This window comes from Podarcis filfolensis (genome assembly GCF_964270895.1).
Source record: "Podarcis filfolensis genome assembly, chromosome: 1".
In the NCBI taxonomy this organism is placed as follows: Eukaryota; Metazoa; Chordata; class Lepidosauria; order Squamata; family Lacertidae; genus Podarcis; species Podarcis filfolensis.
In genome coordinates this window covers 72,653,505-72,675,092 of record NC_139604.1, presented here as the reverse complement: position 1 = coordinate 72,675,092, position 21,588 = coordinate 72,653,505, and the positions used below count along the sequence as shown (strand labels likewise).

At 39.4% G+C, this 21,588-nt stretch overlaps 1 protein-coding gene and 1 long non-coding RNA gene across 3 annotated transcripts in view; one reads left to right on the top strand and one right to left on the bottom strand.

The window, feature by feature from the left end:
• ELP4 (elongator acetyltransferase complex subunit 4) overlaps positions 1-21,588 on the top strand; it is a 151,068-nt gene that overhangs the window by 12,116 nt on the left and 117,364 nt on the right. For both annotated transcript variants that reach the window (XM_083599773.1, XM_083599774.1), the window contains exon 3: positions 6,333-6,454. In XM_083599773.1, the coding sequence (XP_083455899.1) occupies positions 6,333-6,454 (122 nt within the window). The remainder of the gene's footprint in view (positions 1-6,332; positions 6,455-21,588) is intronic.
• Positions 1-21,588, bottom strand: part of LOC310756574 — a 156,276-nt gene that overhangs the window by 54,616 nt on the left and 80,072 nt on the right. The window lies entirely within an intron of this gene.

The window sequence follows — 21,588 nt, the reverse complement described above, 5'->3', positions numbered from 1 at the left end:
ATTCTTAGCCAGCTGCTTCTCTGCACACCCCTCTCGTGCTCCTTGTCCATTCTGTATTTTTCCTTCCTTCCCCACTTAAAATGTGGTTAAAAAGCATGGATCCACATGGATCCACATGGATCCTCAGGATCTTTGCATTGGGTCACCCCAAATTCACCATCAGATCACATAGCATGTCCATGGCTACAGCCTGCCCCCCAAAAATCACACACGCACTGTTGCCTGGGGCTGCAATGGTGCAAAAATGTGGTTAAAAAGCATGGATCCACATGGATCCTCAGGATCTTTGCATTGGGTCACCCCAAATTCACCATCAGATCACATAGCATGTCCATGGCTACAGCCTGCCCCCCCCAAATCACGCACCCACTGTTGCCTGGGGCTGCAATGGTGCAAAAACGTGGTTACAAAACATGGATCCTCAGGATCTTTGCATTGGGTCACCCCAAATTCACCATCAGAGCACATAGCATGTCCATGGCTACAGCCTGCCCCCCCAAAAAATCACACACCCACTGTTGCCTGGGGCTGCAATGGTGCAAAAACGTGGTTACAAAGCATGGATCCACAGGGATTCTCAGGATTTTTGCATTGGGTCACCCCAAATTCACCATCAGATCACATGTCTGTGGCCACAGCATGAAGTACAAAAATGATACATCCACTGTTTCATTCAGAATGTTTTTTCCCTTGTTTTCCTCCTCTAAAAACGATGTGCGTGTTATGGTCAGGTGCGTGTTATCGAGCGAAAAATACGGTATATGGCAAGTATCATGGGTTGCAGGAGTAACTGACATGGTGCCCATGTTGTAGGGCTTCAGTTGCCATCATATTTGACCATGGTCCTGCTTCCTGGGGTTGATGGGAGTTGGAGTCTAACAACATCTGGAGGATGCCACATTGCCTACACCAGCCTTAACGGATTTGTGGATCTAGAGCTTTTTGCTCAAAAAATGTATCAGCTTTCTGAGTTTGTGTTCCCATGCGGCTTGCTTTTTCACAAGGATATATTGTATAAATAAGAACATGCTTCACTTTCTGATTGTTACTTATATTGTATGGTAGGGAAATGCAGGAGCTAATTTCTGTGGTGTCAAAATACCTGTAGCAAACAATGGGATGCAGGGTGGGGGTGGGGGGGAGAATGGTCCAGGCTGTGTAGGCTTTGAATAGCAACATAAGTACTGAAGCTGGGAACAATGGCTGCTATCAGAATAGCCCCATATGAGTGCACTTTAGATCTTTTGAATAAACAAAAGTTTAGTGACCTAGAAATGAATCAATAAAAAAAGCTATTCTCTATGTGACAAATTGAATAACTGAAGGATTCTTAGAGAAGCATTGACTCTAACCATCCAAGATACATTGTTTGTGAAGGTTTTCTGAAACACATTAAATCCTTTGAGCACTGTAGCAGACAGTGAGGTGTTCTGTATTTAGGTTGCTCACTGTTTACTCTCACTGAAAGTTTAGCATTAGAGGAACCAAAACACTTATTTTCTTACAGCTCCTTGTTCTTTTGGAAAACTTGAAAACCTAACATTACAAATGTGAGCTATAAAATGCAGCCTGGCTCATTTAGTAACATAGCAAATGTTATTGCTTCAGTATTGTTTGAGACCAATTGCACTGTGTTTATCTAAACCTCAGCTGAAATATTTTTCTTTCAACTAATTGTTATTGATGATTATCAGTATCAAAATTATTGAGCTAATAGAAACAAATAGCTCTATCTTAACTAATAAAAAAAATTGCAGCCATGTCCCATTACTAATCAGAGTATCATTTCATGTTGAAATGCTGGAATCAGATTTTTTTTCTACAACAAACACTGATTATTTATTTAGTGCATTCTTATTCAGAGTTTCCTTGAAGCTCAGGACAGTGTACAGCACAACAACCCTGTGAGGTATCTTAGGCCAATAGATCATGACTGACCCAAGATCACCCAGTGGGATTACTGGTTGAGTGGGGATTTAATTATACACAAAATTAATGGGCAGGTTTCTTAACACCTGTCTGTTCCATCTGTGCTGGATTAGTTTCAACTGTTGTATCCTGAGGATGTGGGCAGGCAGCTTGAGAAAGTGTGGCCAACCACCTGCACATTTCTTAGAGCTAACTGTAGGGGGTGGATCCAGGGAGTGATCAATGCTTCACTGGAGCAGGTGGTACCGTCCACCTACAAGGAGATGGTGGTGTGTCCCCTCGTTGGATCAAGAACTGTTCAACAGCTATTGTTCAGCGGTGAACATCAGCTTTTGGGGCAAGAGAGGGTGTGGTGGTCCAGCTCCAGGCATTCTTGGAGGAAACTGATTATCTGGAGCCATTCCAGACTGGCTTCAGACCCAGTCATGGCCCTGAAACTGCTTTGGTCAAGCTGGTTGATGACATTTATATGAAGCTGAATCAGGAGAACTGGAGTGCATATTATATTCAGCTCTTTCTCTTTGTTCTATATAAATCAGGAGAGGTGGTTGATGTATAAGATGAGTGCTTGGAGGCTGTGATGGGCTGGATAAAGGCCAATGAATTAAAGCTGGATCCTGAAAATACAGAGATGTTTTGTATCCAAGTTCTCAAGTCCTAAAGGTGAAGAGACTGCATGTTCTTAGAATCCTCTGGAAGGAACAGTTTCATAGCTTGTATGTGCTCAGTGGAGGCTCAGGTTAGGAGTGCCTTTTCACACCTATGGCTGGTTTACTAGCTACAACTCCTTTTAGACAGAAACAACTGATTACTGCACTCCATGCTCTGGTAACTTCCAGATTAGATTATTGCAATGTGCATGGAGTTGCCCCAGATTTCTAGCTGTGGTTTCATTTTAAAACAGTTGCATTGCCAGTTTGTTTCTGGGCCCTATTCAAAGTGTCCACTTTAGTGTTTAAAGCCCTAAGTCATGGGTATGCAAACTAAGGCCCGGGGGCCAGATCCAGCCCAATTGCCTTCTAAGTCCGGCCCATAGACGGTCCAGGAATCAGCATGTTTTTAAATGAGCAGAATGTGTCCTTTTATTAAAAATGCATCTCTGGGTTATTTGTGGGGCATAGGAATTTGTTCTCCCCCCCCCAAAAAAAATAGTTCCCCCCCCCCCAAGGACTGAGGAACAGTGTACCGGCCCCCTGCTTTAAAAGTTTGCTGACCCCTGCCCTAAGTGATTGCTTCTTTTTCTATAGAACCTCTTGGGTCTGGTGTTAAGATCAACAGAGAGAACCCTCATGGTAGTTTCACTACCCTCTCAGGTTTTGGTAGCCAGCCAGCATGGTGTAGTGGTTAGAGTATTAGACTAGGACCTGGGAGAGACCAGGTTTCAAATCCCCACTCAGCCATGAAGCTCACTGGGTGACCCTGGGCCAGCCACTGTTCTTAGAGGAGAACCAGGTATGACAACTCAAATTCCTTAGGGGAAAAAGTAGGATCTAAACGCAATAAATTAATTAATAAAAATAGTAATGACCTAGATGAGGACATTCTCTGTGACAGCCTCTAAGTTGTGGGATTCCCTCCCCACAACTTAGGTGCATCTGGCACTTTCATTTTACAGTTTTTGTTGCATGCTAATTTGTTTTAAACTGTTTTTAATGCTAGTGGTGCAGCAATAAAACTGCTAGCACATTTGCAAAGCTAGGCAGGGCCCAGTATGGTTTTAAATTGGATTGGGGACCATATGTTGAGATTCCTGCATTGCAAGGGTTTGATCCTTGGAGTCCCTTCCAACTCTGCAGTTCTATGATTCTATGTTGTATTTTAAATTGGTATAACCTACCTTGGGATCTTATGGTGAAAAGTAGGTAATGAATCACAGTATTATTATTATTCATAACAACAATAAATATCATTGTTAATACTCATGGTAGTTGAAATGAACTTTATGTTCAGAGACAATATGCCTCTGAATACCAGTTGCTTTGGAACAAACAATGAAAGAGGGCTATGGCCTTCATCCTTTGTATGTCCTCAGAACTGTCTACACGGCCACTATTGGAAATAGGATGCTGGACTAGATGGCATCTTAATCTTATCCAGTGGGATAATGTGTATCCAATAATGTGTATCCAATGAGATAATGTGTATCTGAAGAAGTGTGCATGCACACAAAAGCTCATACCAATAACTAACCTAGTTGGTCTCTAAGGTGCTACTGGAAGGGGGGGGGGATTTTGTTTCAACTACGGCAAACCAACACGGCTACCTACCTGTAACTAGAATTATCCAATGGGGTTCTTCATTTGTTCCTGTTTTTTTCTAGGAGTGGGGAAGTGAAGCCTAAGGGACAATGGTCACTTCAGCAATTTAAAGCTTCAGTCCTGTACACACCTACCTGGGAGTAAGTCCTATTGAACTTAATGGGACTTGCTTCTAAATCATGGGTTGGGATTTTATTTTTTTTTAGCTGAAAGACCATATTCCCTCATGGGCAACTTTCTGGGGGCTGCATGCCAGTGGTGGGCATAGCTCTAGGCAAATGTGGGTTATTTTTGCTGTTGTATAATAGGCTACATTCCAGCGGAAGCGTGCTGGGCCCATAACCTTTGGGGACCTTTACTGGCAGCTTCCTTGCCCCATGGAGCCCACAACACGCATACCTCCACCCAGGCAAGCAACATACATTATCATCATTCAGGACACAGGCAAGCCAGGAAAAATAATCGAGCAGGTCCAGAAGAGGCTAGCCTGGGAAGGGGTGTTACCTGAGCCAGTGGTGGAGCTTCATGCTCCGGCACCAGGGGGCGTGGCACGCGTCCTGGGGGCATGGCACCCTGCCAGGATCACGCTGCCGAGGACGGTGTGCTCCCCCCGCACACCTCTTCCTCCGCCAGTGACCTGAGCAGAGCCCCAAGGGTCAGGTGAAGATGGTGTGTCTGAGGTTCTCTACCCCTGTTCTAAGTAGACATCCACAGGATTGTACTATACAAGTTCCTTAATTAAACTAAACATTTGACTTATTTTTTGTGGGTACATAATGCCAACAATATACTCTGTGTTTTGAAAAATTACGATAGGTTCACCTTTTTTAAAGAGAAAGTTTAAAATCCTTACTGCAGTCTAGAAGTAAGAACTCTAAACAAAAACAAAATTAAGAGATGTGAGTAATCATCAAATATCATTGTAATAATTTCAGTAAAATCAGGCCTTCAGTTCTAAAATCCATTTAATTTATTACCACATCCAAAAGTTTTGTTGTACTGGTAAAATTTGGCTAAAGTGGAACATCCATTACTATGGCGGTACTTCAGGTCACAGCTGGTATCTAATCCATTTCTCTTACTTCTAAAGTAGCCTAAAGTTGCCTGCAGCCTACATGTCTGAACCCTAAGCAAAGCACCAAAATATAAATGTTGGTTCAGATCCCCTTATGTCAGATTTTAATATTTAATATCTCTTACAGTTGAATTCTTAAAGTTGAAGTCCCCATGCACCTTTAAAGATGCAGAAGGATTCTTTCTCTTTGTAGATGAAGAAATTTCTAACAATCTGAATTGATACAAATGACAATGTTTAGGGAAGCCACTGCTTCAGAATTTAGAATGCTGAGGTCTAAAGGTGATGATAGGTCAGCTTTCAGCATGAGAGCAAGAGTACATGGTGTCACCTTTTACTAGTTGAGGAAGGCTTTTACTTAATCCCATACTCCTTGAAGCAACACAGCAGACTACCGTATTCTTATTTAGATTTCCCCCTATTATATTTATAGCAGATCCTATGAGTCATAGATATATGGATATATGTATAGTTTATTCAACAAAATGCTTAAGGATGCTGATAAGAGCTCAGTACTGTTATGATGGTTAAGATTTCACATTTATTTCTCTACAGAAATAAACAAATCAAATATTTTTCTTTGTAATAACATAGCAAATTCTGGAAATTTCTGAAGCCAATGAAGATTGCAGCAGGAGTAACACTCCTTTTTAACCACTAAAAGCCACAACTGGTTAAACAGTAATTACATATCTCTAATAATGTTCTAAAGAGCTTCTTTAATAGCAATGGAAGTTGTGAAAATGCCATCCTGCTAATGGTTATGCACAATATAGTGGTGATGGAGCTGCTGCTATCAAGTCTCTCATATTTTCAGAGATGTGCCTTTTCTAGACTGGCCTAAAAGAAAGGCTTATGACACATGATTCTCTAAGAGTAGATCTATCCATCTGCTTGGGGTATCTTTTGGGGCCCCTACAGTCCTGTGAATACATACGGTGCAGTATAAGCCCAATGGTAGAGGCACTGACAGTACATAGTTGTGGTCTCTTTTGCCCTATCTATGTTTCTTCCACACCACCAAATATGGTTTGTCATGCTAATAATGTGTGTGCTTTGTTTTTTCACAGAGGAAGATGTATACGGTATTTATTCCAATCTGTTGTTCAAGCATTTCCTTTCAGAGGGAATAGTCTGTGGACATCATTTATTTGTTGCTTCAGATAAAGAGGAGCCTGCTGATATTGTAAAGGTAAAAAAATAATAATAATCCATGTAATCATTGCTTCATATCTTCTAATCTAGATGGTGCTAAAAGCGACCCTAAAGCTGGCAGACTATGCCCTATATGACAACTCTGTTAGTAAAGGACTTGTGTGATACCATACCAACCATGCCTTGCCTACTCCCTCCATGTAAAAAGTAGTGTATGTGTCAGGAGAGTATAGTGTTATTAATTACCTAAAATCTTCCTGAATACGTTACCTGTACCTTGATTAAATTCAGAATTCAGTAATTATAGAGATTCAGAGAAACTGGGGGCGCGGGGAGAGATTGTGTTGGGAAAATGGGGCAAAGAAAAGAAGTAAAATGACATCACATCTTGAGTTTGAAGTGCTTGTACTTCTCATACTAGGTACCAATGTGATTGACCAAACAGGAGCCTGAATGCCATTTTTTATGAAGCATGGGTTGGTGGTACACACAGAGTAGTGTGCGCCAGTGTTGTGAAATAGTTTGCCATTTTATATTGTTGTGCTGATTTGTGGGGCCTAGCTTTAGAAATAACTGAAACTAACCATATATAAATATGTATATAAAAACTTCAGTTACCAGAAGTTGAAAATATCAAATACACTTAATATCAACACATTATATCAATACTCCACAATAAGACTTATTTTAAAAGTCTTTTAAAAATATAGTATTATGTAAGCATACTATGAAATTAGCTTTTGTACTTGTTGTTCATCCTAGCCTTTATCACCTGAGCCTTAGGATTTGGATATTCATTGATTTCTGTTGGCCCCACAACCTACCTTAAAGAGGTAGGGGCAGCAGCACAGACAACACTGGGGGATACTTCTGGCTAAAAGATAACGTGGCAGCTAGCTGTGCAGCAGACACAAGTCTCAAAGAGGCCATAGAATAATGAGTCAGTAGATAGATTAGCAAAGCAGAGAAAAGGCTGGAGGAGGCTGAGTAAGGAAGCAAGAGGTGAAGGCTTGGAAAAAGGGAACAAGGAGGAAGAGAAAGAGGAAAAATGAGAAAGAAGAGAATATATAGGATCAGAGCTGGGAAGCTTTCCCTCAATGGAGATTGAGACTAGCAGCTAGGAGGACAATAGGGGAAGGTCTGGATCTAACAACCCCAGCGCCACATCCAGAAAGTTTGAGAGGCAGATCCTAGCTGTGATCTTTCATTGTTTGAGGTAAAGGACAAGATGATGCCCTAGTAGATTCAACATACAGAAGATGATCAGACTGGCAGCTAAATAATACTTAAATGCTGATAATGGGTCACTGTGCTCTACTACACCTAAGGACAGCAGACTAACGCATGGAGTGTTTGGCAGACTTCATAGCAGACACAGCTCTGTCCTACAACATTTCATTCTCATTCCCATTCCTTCCACCCTCACATCTATGGCCTGAGGCTCCTACATCTCTCTGCCTAATTGTAGGGTTGCCCTGTTGAGAGGGAAATGTTTTGTTGAATATCTGTTATGAAATGTAAATTCACCTTCACTTTTTGTCCTCGTTAGGCTTTTTTCTTGAATTAATACTCTTAAACATAAACAAAAGAGGGAAAGGTTTACTGGAATTTCTGTTTACAGTGACATTCATTGAGCACATTAAGGGTTGATTTCATCTGTTATGCTATGATCTTTCACAGAAGATAACTCTTTCCATGGCTGTGGTCAAGCTGGTGGTATCAGAGGTTTTAAGTCTCCAAATACAAGTTGCTGGGAAACACAATCAGAAGAGTTGTGTTGTGCTCATAACCTGCATATGGACTTCCCATAGGCATCTGGCTTCCCACTATAAGAAAGGAATGAGATGGGCTTTTGGTTTGATCTATCCTTATCTCAATAATCTGGGTTTTATTAGACAGTAGGTTTGGAAATGTTCCAATGTTACTTACTGTCACTCCATCCCAATAAACCATTGCTCCTTAACAGCGTATCATCAGCTTGCAACTAATCTAGTATATGGGTGACTAACAACAAGCTAAGACAATTTATACATATGATTCACTGTAGAAATTTTTGAATTGACCTGTTTTAATTTTATGATATGTGATTGGGAGTTTCTTGATCCTATAACCAAGACAAATATTGCTGGTACTAGGAGAGGGAAGAGATGGTTTTATAGACCATAATTATGTTAAAACTGTGTAACTAAAAGACACGTAGAACATAAAAAAGCCCCATCAGCTGCCTAAGATATATTATATTACCACCCAGCAATTTATCCATCATCCTTTGAAAACACATTCATGCCTATTGTAGTCAAAGCTTCTTCAGGAAGTCAGCATTAAGATGTAACATTGTTGAAAAATTACACCCCTGTAAAAATCCTATAGAACAATATACAGGGGGTTTTAAACAGGATATTTAAAACATTTCTCTTCAGTCACTTCATCTTTCTAACAGACAGCTGTACTGCTGCATACTAGAACATAATAAATTATAAAGTAAAAACTAAACCAAATCTTTATGTGACCTGATTACAGTGTCATGCAGAATTATTCTTCAGTATATTGTAGAATCCAGAAAGTGTGCTTAGCAAGATACATGTGATGAGTTGTAAGTGGGACTCATTTTCATTCTAACAAGTGAAGGTTAGCAGGGAGAAGCTGTGTGCTTCAGTGTTGTTGGTTTCATTGGTTTTGGGGTCCATTTAACCTCTGCTCAGAAGGATGCGGGTGGCGCTGTGGTCTAAACCACTGAGCCTAGGGCTTACCAATCGGAAGGTCGGCGGTTCGAATCCCCATGGTGGGGTGAGCTTCCGTTACTTGGTCCCAGCTCCTGCCAACCTAGTTCAAAAGCACGTCAAAGTGCAAGTAGATAAATGGGTACCGCTCGGGCGGGAAGGCAAACGGCATTTCCGTGCGCTGCTCTGGTTTCACCAGAAGCGGCTTAGTCATGCTGGCCACATGACCCGGAAACTGTCTGCAGACAAACGTCGGCTCCCTCGGCCAGTAAAGTGAGATGAGCGCCGTAACCCCAGAGTCGTTCGGGACTGGACTTAACTGTCAGGGGTCCTTTGCCCTTTAACCTCTGCTCAGCCATGAAGCTCATTTGGTGTTCGTAGCCAAATGCTATCAGCCTAGCCTATCTTCCAGTGAGAATGCATCTCCAGCCAAGAATTTCACTAAGACTGCAATCATTACCCCACTTACCTTGGAGTAATCCCCCAGTGAATTCAAAAGGACCTCTTTTGAGTAGACAAAAAAAAATTATATACCACTCTTCATCTGAGGTGAGGATCACAGTATAAAAACACAAAAATACATAGCATAAATGTATAGTTAGGTGTGTGCTGTTGGTTTTCCTGTTCTTCAGCAAGGCATAGCCAGAGTGCAAGGGAGCACAGGGTTCAGACTGGAGGCAAGGCTTTGGAAACACAGAGCTCTGAAGTTGCTCTAGCACAAGTTGAAACTGAGCCCTTATATAGCAGTAGCAGCAGGTGCCACCTAATTGTAGACACTGTCTATACTGCTTGACTTAATAGGACCCAGTCTTTTCTAGTAATTGCCTACTGCAACAGAGTGGAGGGTCCTCAGCCTTCCACAGTGGAATCCTCAGAGTTAGAGGACAGTAGTGTCATGAAGTAGTGATCCTGTGAGCAAGTACTGCTGGGTGGGGCCCCTCAGGCAGAATGGGAGCATGTGGTGGGGCTGGCTATTTGCCAACATCCCCCAAACCCTATAAATCTACGAGTTAACCTGCTGGGGGAGAGAAAGAACAGGCCATGTTTTAGACTTGTTGTTTGATGTTGTGTAGCTGGTGCCAGAGAAGATGCCAATAAACCCTGGTAACCCGTTAGGTGCTTGTGTGTGATTAACAGCTTAGAGGGAGGACTCGGGAAAGTGACCCCCTCCTTGACAAGTAATACCACATTCTTGGGGGTGGGCACTGGCTCCACAGGTTCATCTGATAGCAGCACTTCTGGGGCTGGTCCTGCATGTCCTTCGCCTTCAGTTTTAGAGTCCTCATCTCTGTCATCCTGTGAAAATGAATCTGACTCCTGGTCCCAGACATTAGTCACCAGGTCTTAGTGGCCATGGAAGAGATATTTTTCGTTCATTTTATCTTATTTATCAAAATCCATTTTAAGTCGCCTTCTCCTTTTTTCAGCTCCTTCAAATCCATGGTTTTATTTTCCTTTCTTTCATTTGCCTAGATGAAACTTTGGCCCAGTTCAGATATAACAAGCTATGCTTTAGTGTTTTGTGAACAAACTGTACAAATAAACAGTACCCTCTTCTCCTTAGTGCATGTGTGAAGGAGATTGAAAGCAGTGAAACTCTGAACTAACCACCATTTCCGGTTACATCCAAACTTGGGAAACTATTATTTATTCTAACAGTGTTTAAGGTAAACAATCCAGGATCAAACAGTGGTTTTAATCCTCATTTGTTTGAACCAACCACCACTGAAAGACACAAGAGTTTCCCAAGTATGAATGTAATTGTAAAGTCTAGATTACTTAAAAATTAAAGCTTTCAGTCCCCTTGTGCATGGAAGAGCAGCTGAGGGGGAGTACAGGAAACCAGTACAGTACTTAATGTGGTCCATTTTTATAACTCTTAACCGGTGTGGGCCTTTATTATTTTGAATGCTGTTGTATTAGCTACCATTGGTTTCTTTCACACTATTTAAAATACTCTTTCAGAAATATTATAATCTGTTAAACCTCTGTGCTGAATAACTATCATTGTGTTTTAAAATCATGTTAACAGTCTTTAATTATTATTATTTTAACTAGAATGCTTGTATAATTAAGGATTTGAGGTGACTGAAGCAAAATGATTTTTTTTTTTTACTTTCCTGAATTTGATTATGTTGTGATTGTTATTTCTACCTCTAGTTTTCTGCAAGCTATGGAAAGCATTTCCTTACAATTGATTTAATTGTAAGGAAGAATTGTTTAAGGTGTTGTTGTTTTTTACATTCTGGAGATGCTACCATTAATGCTTCCAAATGGAAGCTTGGTAATATTCTTAGTTTTAACAGCAGACAGACAAAGCAGCTAGTTGAAGGTAGTGAGAATTAGTGTGTGAAAGAGGAGGGAAAGAAAGTGTGGCCCTGCATCCTATTCCCAATTCCTCTAATCCTCAGTAGCATTACCTCTGCATGGGTCCTCATTTTTAAGACTTAAAGCATTTATAGGGTTGCCATATTTCAAACAGTGAAAACCCGGACAGAAAAGTTGTTAAGCTTTTTTGGGCAAAATGCAAAAAGAAAATATGTTATTTTTATGCAGAAATGGCACTACCAACATGGGCTGCCATGCATCTGGATTTTCCCTATTTCCGCACGGACACTGCTGCCGACTGCAGTATTCCAGGAATATGTCTGGAAAAATCCGGATGTATGGCAACCCTAATTTGGAAAGCATTTTCTGGAAGAGCAGACAGACTTGACTTATGTTTGTTTGCCTGATGCTCAGGGTTTTCCTATTCATCCACTGTAATTTAACATTTACGGTAGCCAGAGTTTATCAGATGCAGTTATGTAACATTTTGAAAGCATGCAAGGAATGAAGCCATTTCTGCTATTGTCGATCAAACTTATATTATCAACTAAAATGAAGATTTTCCTCCTGCCTCCCTCCCCAAAAAAGAGCTACAGAGCCTATATTTAGTTTAGATCACTTTGTGCAACCCTTCTACCACTAGAGAGTAAATCATCCCCACATTATTCATAAATATGGGTATTGTAGCTTAGCACATTTTAAATCTGGATAGTGCTGCACAATGCGCATTTTCAAGGAAGTTCTTTAATATTCTGACAAAGATGGACATAGTAGAAGCAGTGTCCATGACCAGCCACCTTTGTAAAGAAGAATGAGGCCATCTCGAGTTACAGGGATTTTGGATGCCATAAAAGTTAGACTACAGTGAATGAATAGGTTAAAATCTGAGTATTAGGCAAACACCTGAGTTTGCTGTGAGTATATATGATGGTAACCTTAACTCACTTTCTGATATTTTATGTGCATGCAAAAGTATGCCATCTGTCTTCAGACTTCTATTCCATAATGTCAAACTGTTTCCCCCAAGTGGTTTAAATTTCAGAGGGACATTTACATTTGCACTAAATGTATTTGTGCTTTAAATATCCAACATCATTTTGGAAATGAACATTTGTGAATATAGAGCCTTTATTTAAAAATTTATCCATACATGGGTGTGTTTGGTTTTTCACTGAATAAATCCCTGCTTGTTGTTCTTATTGTGCTAATGCTCTTTATTCTATTTTACTCATACTGTGTCATTGAGATTCTCCTGATCTATCTAGGAGAATAGTGAAAGAGTAGAATAACGGGATTGTCCTTTCATATATATTTTATTATATACTAAAAATTTTAGTAGTTTAAACATAGAAAATAATAGATTTGACTTAGACCACTTACTCAAAGTCAGTTAGAAGTCATTTTTTTATTATGCTTTTCGTATTGGATCAGATTGTTATAAAATGTGTGATCTTTGCTGCATATTTTGTTGTTTCTTCAGCTTGTAAACCACCTTGTGTGTAGCAATATAGAAATCTGGTATGCAACATAAAGTGAAATGAAATGAAATAATAAAAAATGATATCTTCATGTTCAGAACCCAGCTACTGTTCCTCATTTATCATTTAGCTGTTAGAATTTTTGTAGTTAATACAAAGATTTGAATTTAGATTCTGTTGGCTTCAGTTGGTTTAAATAAATAAAAAAGCACAGGACCAAGTCTCATTTGAAGAAATTAACTCTAAAATCACTTGTTTATATTAATTAAAAATAGGGCTTGACTTTGTCCAGGAAAATATATTCCTATTTTTTTTTTTTAAATGGTTGTTACTATACATAATAGACTTTGAAGTAGTTCCTTTCCTAATTGCCTTTTTTCCAGTGTCCTAAGTTTAAGGAACAACACTTATTTATATATCTTTGAAAAATTACTGTATAAATATCACTTCAAACAGGAATCAATTTACACTCATACACTTTTTAATGTGTTCTTAATCATAGCAGCAACAAAACTGCAAATGATTATTAGAACATAATAGATAATATTTAAAATTCTATTTTTTAAAAAAACGAAAGGATCAAAGAAGTTCATTTAAGAGGGATTTCACATACAGCATGAATTATGTCGCTAAATAATAGCACAGTAGTACTTCTCCAGCATTGTAAAATAGCTTAGAGAGAAGTATGATGCCTGTAGTTAGTGTAATGCATTGGTAATTAAGAGGGTGTAAGGTTAAGCTTCATTAACTGTTGTAGGACTGTGGCTTGGGTTTTATTATGCCCTAGAGAACAGAAGAAGAGAGAGAGGTCAAACTATTAGAACCTGATTTTGTTTAGTGCATCTGCCAAAGTAGGCAGAACAATGTAGCAGTTGACATAAGGAACAGAAATTCCTCACAGATATGAGGAAGATGCATTCTGATGTAGAAAAGCAAGATATTTAGTTGTACTGGGGAAGAAACCATTCCTGTGAAGGGAAGCTGTGAAAGCACATATCATTTTAACTACATTAAACTATCTCTCCCTCCCCTTTCCCCTGTTCCTTTTGTTTACAAATCTCCCATCAAACCAGTTAATGTGAGGAAATCAGGGTTTTTAAAGTATTAAAATCACATGGGATGGTCTTTCTAGTGCAGGTGCAGTGTCTGCATGCAGGTTAAAATCTGTTTCTCCCTTCTCTCACATGGGATGAGCCAGGTTGCAGGTGTATGATGGGCTGGTATGGAGAACAGATTTCCCCACACCTCCCATCCAGTAGCCCTGACATGCTTATGCTGCAGTGGTTTTGAATAATACGTACTGGCGTCCTGTCCCCTACACTATTCCAGTGCATTATTTGTTTCTGTGCACATGAACCTGGGAGTGAAGAGGAGGGAGGCATCCTGTCCTCTGGACTGTCGCAACCTTTCTCAATCTGTGGGTCCCCAGATGTTGTTGAACTACAACTCCCATCACCCCTAGCTAGCAAGGCCAGAGCTCAGGGATGATGGGAGTTGTAGTCCAACAACATCTGAGGACCCACAGGTTGAGAACCGCTGGTAGAGCATGCTTACGTCTGCACACATGCAGTTGTAAGTGAGGAGGAGGGAGAATCAGGGCTCTATTGAGCTCTGAGGATCCTTGTGTGTGTGTGTGTGTGTGGGCACCATGAATCATTTTTATAACTACAACCTAATTGAATAGATTTACCTATCATTAAATAGCTATTAGATACTTTAAAGAGTCTCTTAAAGTTACTTGTTAATTTTCCAGATACAGGAGGGAAACATTTTGTAAATTTTGTCCAAACATTTTACCTTCCCAAAGTAGAGATTTAGGTTTAATTGTTTGTTGTTGTTTTTAAATCCTTTCAAAATTCAAGGTACTGTGAGTAGTCATTTATTTATTACATTGAAGCGCCACACTCCTACAAGTTGCTCAGGGTGGTATATACATTGTCCCCTCCGGGACCCCATTTTGAAGTAGGGGGATTGGCCCAAGTCCACCAGTGAGCTACATAGCTGAGTGAAGTTTTAAGTATGAATCTGCCCGTTTCTGATCTGATACTCCATAACCACTATGCTAAACTGACATATATCTTAGAGGAGCTATTTTTAATGTGTGCAGATTACATGTTTTTAATTGCAACTTCACAATTTTGTTTCAAATTAGGCATATTTACTTATTAGCATCAACAGTTTATTTCTGATGAGGACTGTAATTGACATTTTCTTTCTCTGCTCCTTCACCATCATCAGGCTAGTGACACTGGGATGCTATAGTCATACATTGTTGACTGCATTAATTTGCATTTATGGACTGTGACATACCTGTTACACACACGATTTGGGATTGGGGGTGTCTTAAGTATTTGCAAAATATTTAGAGGAAGTCATTTAATGGCTATACCTCAATTGTATGTTCCTCAAACATCACCCTGTGAGGCAACCGCATGCTTGCTTTCTCATATGTCTGCAGCACAGATCAAATAATGATCTGCATTGTTTCCGTGTTGTAACAAGAAAAACATTTGGTAATTCTTAAAAAGTGCTACTGGTAAAAACAAGAGGGAGAACGCTGTTTCAGGAGAGACCACATTAAAGTGTTTCTTCTGGCTCTCAGCCACAAGATTTTAATGTGCAGCCTAGGACATTTGGTCACCTCTGCTACAGTGTGAGGCAGTCATTGCAGCAGCAGGTGTGCCCTTCATTGTAAGAGGCAGAATATAAAACAATGAGAAGCTTAGTGAGTTAAGTGACTGCTTACATGGGATTTATACTAATGATAATCTCTTCCAGAACAATGGCCTATGGCTGCACTGAATTGTTTTTGTATATAGCATACCGTTATCTTTATGTCAATTAAAGTGTTGCAGGTGTTACAGAGAAAACGGACGGCAGTTTTATTGAATACAACACCTGGGAAAGTAATTTAAATTGGATTATAGCTGCAAAAACATTTACATAACATTTGCCTTAAAAAAAATTTAAGTAGCTTATTTTAATGTTTGAAACAATGAGCTATATTACAATTAGCTTAACCAAATAATAAAAAACAACTTTGCTTATAGATGCTGAGATTAAAAAATTCAATTCTATTTTTACTTCCAGATTAGTATCATTCTGTTTTATACTTGTTTATTCAGAAGTAAGTCTCACTGTGCTAATGGAGTTTCCTCTCAGAAAAAGCTTCCCATAAATTACCCCAAAGATTGGTTTAAAAAACATCTTCTTTCCTTATTATTTCCCTATTATAAAACCATCTTGCCTTCTAGTAATTCATTTTTCTGGTCATCAAAGACCGGCAAACATTTTTCAAAGCCTTTCTTTGCTCTGAGTCATGTCAGTGCATACAATAAAACTTTGGGGGACTCAAAGTGGGGTCTTCTCTGTGGTGTCATCATGGCTTTGGAACTAGCTGCCGAGGGAAGTTTGTCAGGCTAGTGTAATGTAAGAATCTGAATGTAGAGAATCATCTTTTATTCACCCAAGAGCTTACAAAATGGGTCTTTAAAAATGTTTTTTTCTACTGCTGGTTAGCGCTAATATAGCATTTATATTTGTCTATATCGCTATGAAAATTTTAGGTAGAAATTTGATGGATAAACATGATAAATAAAGTCACTGGTCCTTTTCAGGTGTTACCATTCCATGTGAAGAAAACAAGGGGAGCAACAGAGATAAAAACCAGTGGCAAAAAATGTTCATGGAGCCACCACAGTTACATGAGAAGGCTCCCCACTACACTCAGTCACCTCCATAAGAATGACAAGGCAGAGGGCAAAACTAGTGAGCACAACTCTGTTACCCCCCCTCCCCCCCTTCTCAATGCATTTTCTTCTCATGGAAGGGTAATTTTTGTGAGGCAAATGCTACTTAAAAGTCAATATTGGATTCTCTGCACATAGGTTGAGTCTTGGGTGCAAATATATATCTGCCAAGGACACAGGAAGCTTCCTTATGCTGAGTCAGAATATTGGTCCATCTAGGTTGTTGTTGTCTATACTGACTGGCAGCAAATCAGTAACCCCACTGCCGCAAACACATTTAAAAGGCCTTATAATGTTATTTAATTATTTATTGGTCATTTATCTAGCTTTTTCACTAAATATATATCTAGCTACATTTTAGCCTTCATGAGATTAGGTACATTTTTGAGACCATGGAAAAGACAACATAAAAAATCTAATCACCTGTGTTTGTTTTCTGTACATATGATGATGAAAAATCAATCCGAACAAAATGGGCTGTAGCCAGCAAAATCATCCCATTTGTGCAGAGACTTCCACTTGTGCAACAGAACTTCCCTTCCCTCTTTTCTCCCCACACCCCTTCAAGTCCACTCCAGAGGGTTTGGGGAAACCCAAAACAGATGGGGAGGCACACAGTGGAGAAGGGGGAGGGGAAGTTCCATTGTGCAAGTGGAAGACCTTGTGTGAATGGGACAACTGTGTTGGATACAGCCCTTTAATTATATTAACTGTGGGCCTGCAAATGGCAGCCTTGGAAGAGGGTTGATCTGCTTTTGGGCAGGCACTCGATCATACTGTTCAAAGCATTTTTACCCACATCTACTTCTCACACTGCCATTTGTCTTTTGTTGAATCTCCTGTCCCTTAATTAGAAAGAACTCTAGCTCAACTTCTGTAACTTATCTTAGTAACAATGTTACGATTTGTTCTAATGAGATAAATGGTGAGTGAACTTCAGTAGAATCACTTCCTTGAGCACATCTCATGCCTCTTGATTATAATTCTTATTGTACTCAAGTCTGCTTGAAGAGTGGGAATCATGAATTCTATATTTAAACCTTGGATCTGTTCCAAGACTCTTACAGATAATTACAAATTCAGTTTGAAACGAGGGAAGAAACTTCTAGGATGGCAACCTACAATACCAATTTCTGTTTTAAAAAAACTAACTTGCTTAATGTGAACTATTGTTGGGTGATTATTTTGTAGGCTTATAATAGAATGTGGTAAGAAAACGATTTAACTTTATATTATAAATTCCTATAGTTTGTCTTACTGTTGAATAAGGTTACCAGACATCCCCGTTTCTCGGGGACAGTCCCTGGATTTACAAGTCAGTCCCCTGACAAAATCCATCTATTTAGAAAAGTCTCCCCGGATTCATTGAAAAAGATCTGGTAACTTTACTGTAGAAAGAAGGAAATTGGATCACTCAGCTGCCCTAAGAGAGGTAGTTCTGGTTTGGGTTATTGGAAGTTGGAGTCTGAAACATTTGGAGGGCACCAGGTTGGGGAAGGCTGCTGTACAGGCTACAGGGAGAGGAATGTCAGTAGTTGATGTAGCAGAAAGAAGTTCTTTTAGATTTGCCTAACAGATGGCAGTGGATAACAAGAAGGGGACATAATTTGCTTACTCACTGTTGCCCTAAGGATCAAAAATCACAACAAAGGTAAGCAAGGAGTGTACAATGTTCCTTGACAATTAAGTCAATTTGATTTATAGAGACACAACACTTAATAAAGTATCTTTAAGCCAGACTATTGGAATATGAACGGAGTGTCTGACTACTATTCTGACTAACATATATATTCAGGGAGTAAACTTTTTAAAAATAATGATTGTTTTAAACATGATGTGCCACTTCAGAGCATTCAAAGCATTTCAGATTTATTTTGTTATAATCCTTAGTATTTCTTTAAGCTAGATCACTATTATCCCTGTATTGCAGATGCGGGACTAAGTGGCAGAGGCTAGATTTGAACTAGGAACTTTCTTATTTGCAGCTCAGTTTCTTAGCTGTTGCTCCACACCAGCTCTCATTTAGCCTATGTTTGGTATTCTGAGTCGTGATCCCCCTCTGCTTCTGGGTCACTGCATCAAAATTGAGATTGGGTGTCTTGCAAAGGTACACTCTAGCATGCTAATTGCACTCTGGCAACTCATGCCATAGAAATAGGATGCCAGATCCATTAGGTAGGCCCTAGTATTCAAAAAACATTCAACACATTATCTCATGCACATAACAGACTGAGATGTCTATTACTACAACACTTGGTCAGCTGCAATATCCCTGCAATCTTTTCAGCTGATTAGCAAGTTAGCTCCCAATTGGTAGAATGCCTATGTAACTAGGCCAAAAATAAATAAATAAATCAGTCCTGTCAAGTTGGTATCTACATTTCCACCTCAGTCACTGGTCTAAAAAGCAAATGCAAATGTTACAGTCACTACCACAAATCATTTATTGCTACATTTGTACAAACTTTTCTGACATGTTAGTATTTATTTATAAAACACATATGCATCTTTTATCTTTTTAAAATTCCCCAAGGTAGGAATCAGAGAGAAACTTATTTCAGACTTATTTCAAACTTATTTCAGTATGTGAACTGAAACACAGTTATCTTTTGGAATTCACACTTCTCAAAAATATTAGGGAAAACAATGTGCAAATATGCGTATGGGGGGAGTTGTTGGCAAAAATGTTTTTAATTATATCAGGCAAAATGATGTACAAAAATGTGATAGTAGGAGAAATGTGTACGTAAATGTACCTATATGATTTTGTGAGGGGATTTAAGAAACTCAAAGTGATATGGAAAGAGAACACATTGAATTTTGAAAAAAATGAGGAACTTAGAAAAACCAAAATCAATAGATTGATCCACCTTCCCCAAGGTTATAAAATTATAACATTCAACAGGCGTTAAGATAATATTTAAAATGTTTATTTATATGGCTCCACAACATAGGAATGTGTGTACATTCAGCTATAAAATGTCTACATTAGAGAACCCTGCGTAAGTTATTACATACTCAAATATTGTATGAGATGTGTTTTGCAACGCCACCTGTGTCCCTTTTGCATGATAAACCCATTTTGTGTAACAGGTTTGTATATGTCTGAGGGTGAGTTTGACTTGAGTCAAAGGATAGCAGGTAAATGGGATCACTGGCAATTTTTCAGTTTTAGATCAGGATTGAATTGTCTTGTCGTTTGTGAATGAATGGGTTCTTTAATTTTGATGCCTTGGCATGCTTAAAATAAAAGTAAAAGAAGAAAATCCAAGCAAATAAATGCATCTGTTGATCCCAATGGTTTATTCCTGGCAGATTCTTATTGTATGGCATTTCTCTGCTTTTAGCACTTTCCCCTAATAATTGGCTATGAACTGCTGGGTTGGAGTTTTCTGGTATTTCTTATGAAGAATTTCATGGCATGATTGAGACCTAAACTTCTGTCACATAAATTTTAATTGTGAACTTGTAATTAATGTATCAGTGTGTCCTGTTTGGGTTGTGAGGGTCTCAAACCCTTGAGAAGTTAGGGACTTCCTATGCATGTGATGACAGGCTCTGGTAGATTGAGCGCACAAGACAAATAGTGGGTCCAATGGTCACGTGCTGTAGAGGGAAATGAGGGGCTCGTGAACCTGGGAAGGCAGCTCATCTAGGATAAGGAAAACTCTGATCCTAAACCTTTGCCGCCTTGTGGCAATACTCATTTCTGAGAAAAGTTTCAAGAGTAAATGTCAAGGAAAAACCTGCACCTGCTGCCCTGCAGCCTCCATAATGTAATCTTATTATTGTTGTTCTTCTTGTTGTTGCTTTTATTTGCTTTTCTATTACAGTTCTTCTCTGGTATATCAACATTAGTACAACTGTTGCATTCAATGTGTGTGTGTGTGTGTGTGTGAGAGAGAGAGAGAGAGAGAGAGAGAGAGAGAGAGAGAAGGGTGTGTGTGTGAAAACTTCTTTTCGTGTACTTCCCTTCCACTCCTTCCCTGGTTTCCTCTCTATTCCCAACCTATCCACATCTTCTTGTTCTTCTAAATTTTCCTCTCTCCTCTTTATCGCATGTTATAACTTACGTTGCTGAACTATGCTCATCCTGCTAGATTGACTGTCTTATTATAATAATTTTTCATATATTCTATATATAACATCCAATCCTCATTACGTTTTTTTATCTGTTTCTTATTCTATTAGTCATACCCCCTAGTTCCGAGTATTCCAGCATTTTACGATGCCACTCCTCTTTTTTTGGAACCGCTTCTGTTCTCCACTTTTGTGCAAGTAAAATCTGCACAGCTGTGGTCGCATACATCAATAGACTCACTTGTTTTCGGAGGACTTCTGTCCTTACTATACCCAGAAGGTAAGCTTCTGGGTTTTTAGGAAAGGATCCTTTAAACTTTTTTTCCCAGTTCATTCCATAATGTACCGGTAATCTAGCTCCTGTCCTATGCTTGCCTTTCTCTTTCTCTCAGAATCAGGGAAGAAGGCATGCGACTTACATGTGGTTTGGATTACTTTTGCCACTGCAAATGTCTCTGATGTAATGCAGGAGCAAAAAATATTCTTGTGGGAGGCCAACCCCAGCCCATGTGCCCATAGTTCACCATCCCTGGAATAAAGTGTCACTATAAATAAATGATAAATGGCTTTAGAATTGGAATGGGCTTTGTAGGCCAGCTAGTTCATGTCCCTGCTCAAAGCAGAAAATCCATATCTAGAGCACCCCCAACACATGACTTTCTAGCTTCTGCTTGAAGACCTCCAGTGAGGACAGCCCATTTCCCGGTAATTGGTTCCCTTGTCAAACTTCTCTTAACATTTTAACATTTTCCCTAATGTTGAACTGAAACCTACTCTAATAAAACTTAAAAAGAATAGATCTAGCCCTGCCCTCTG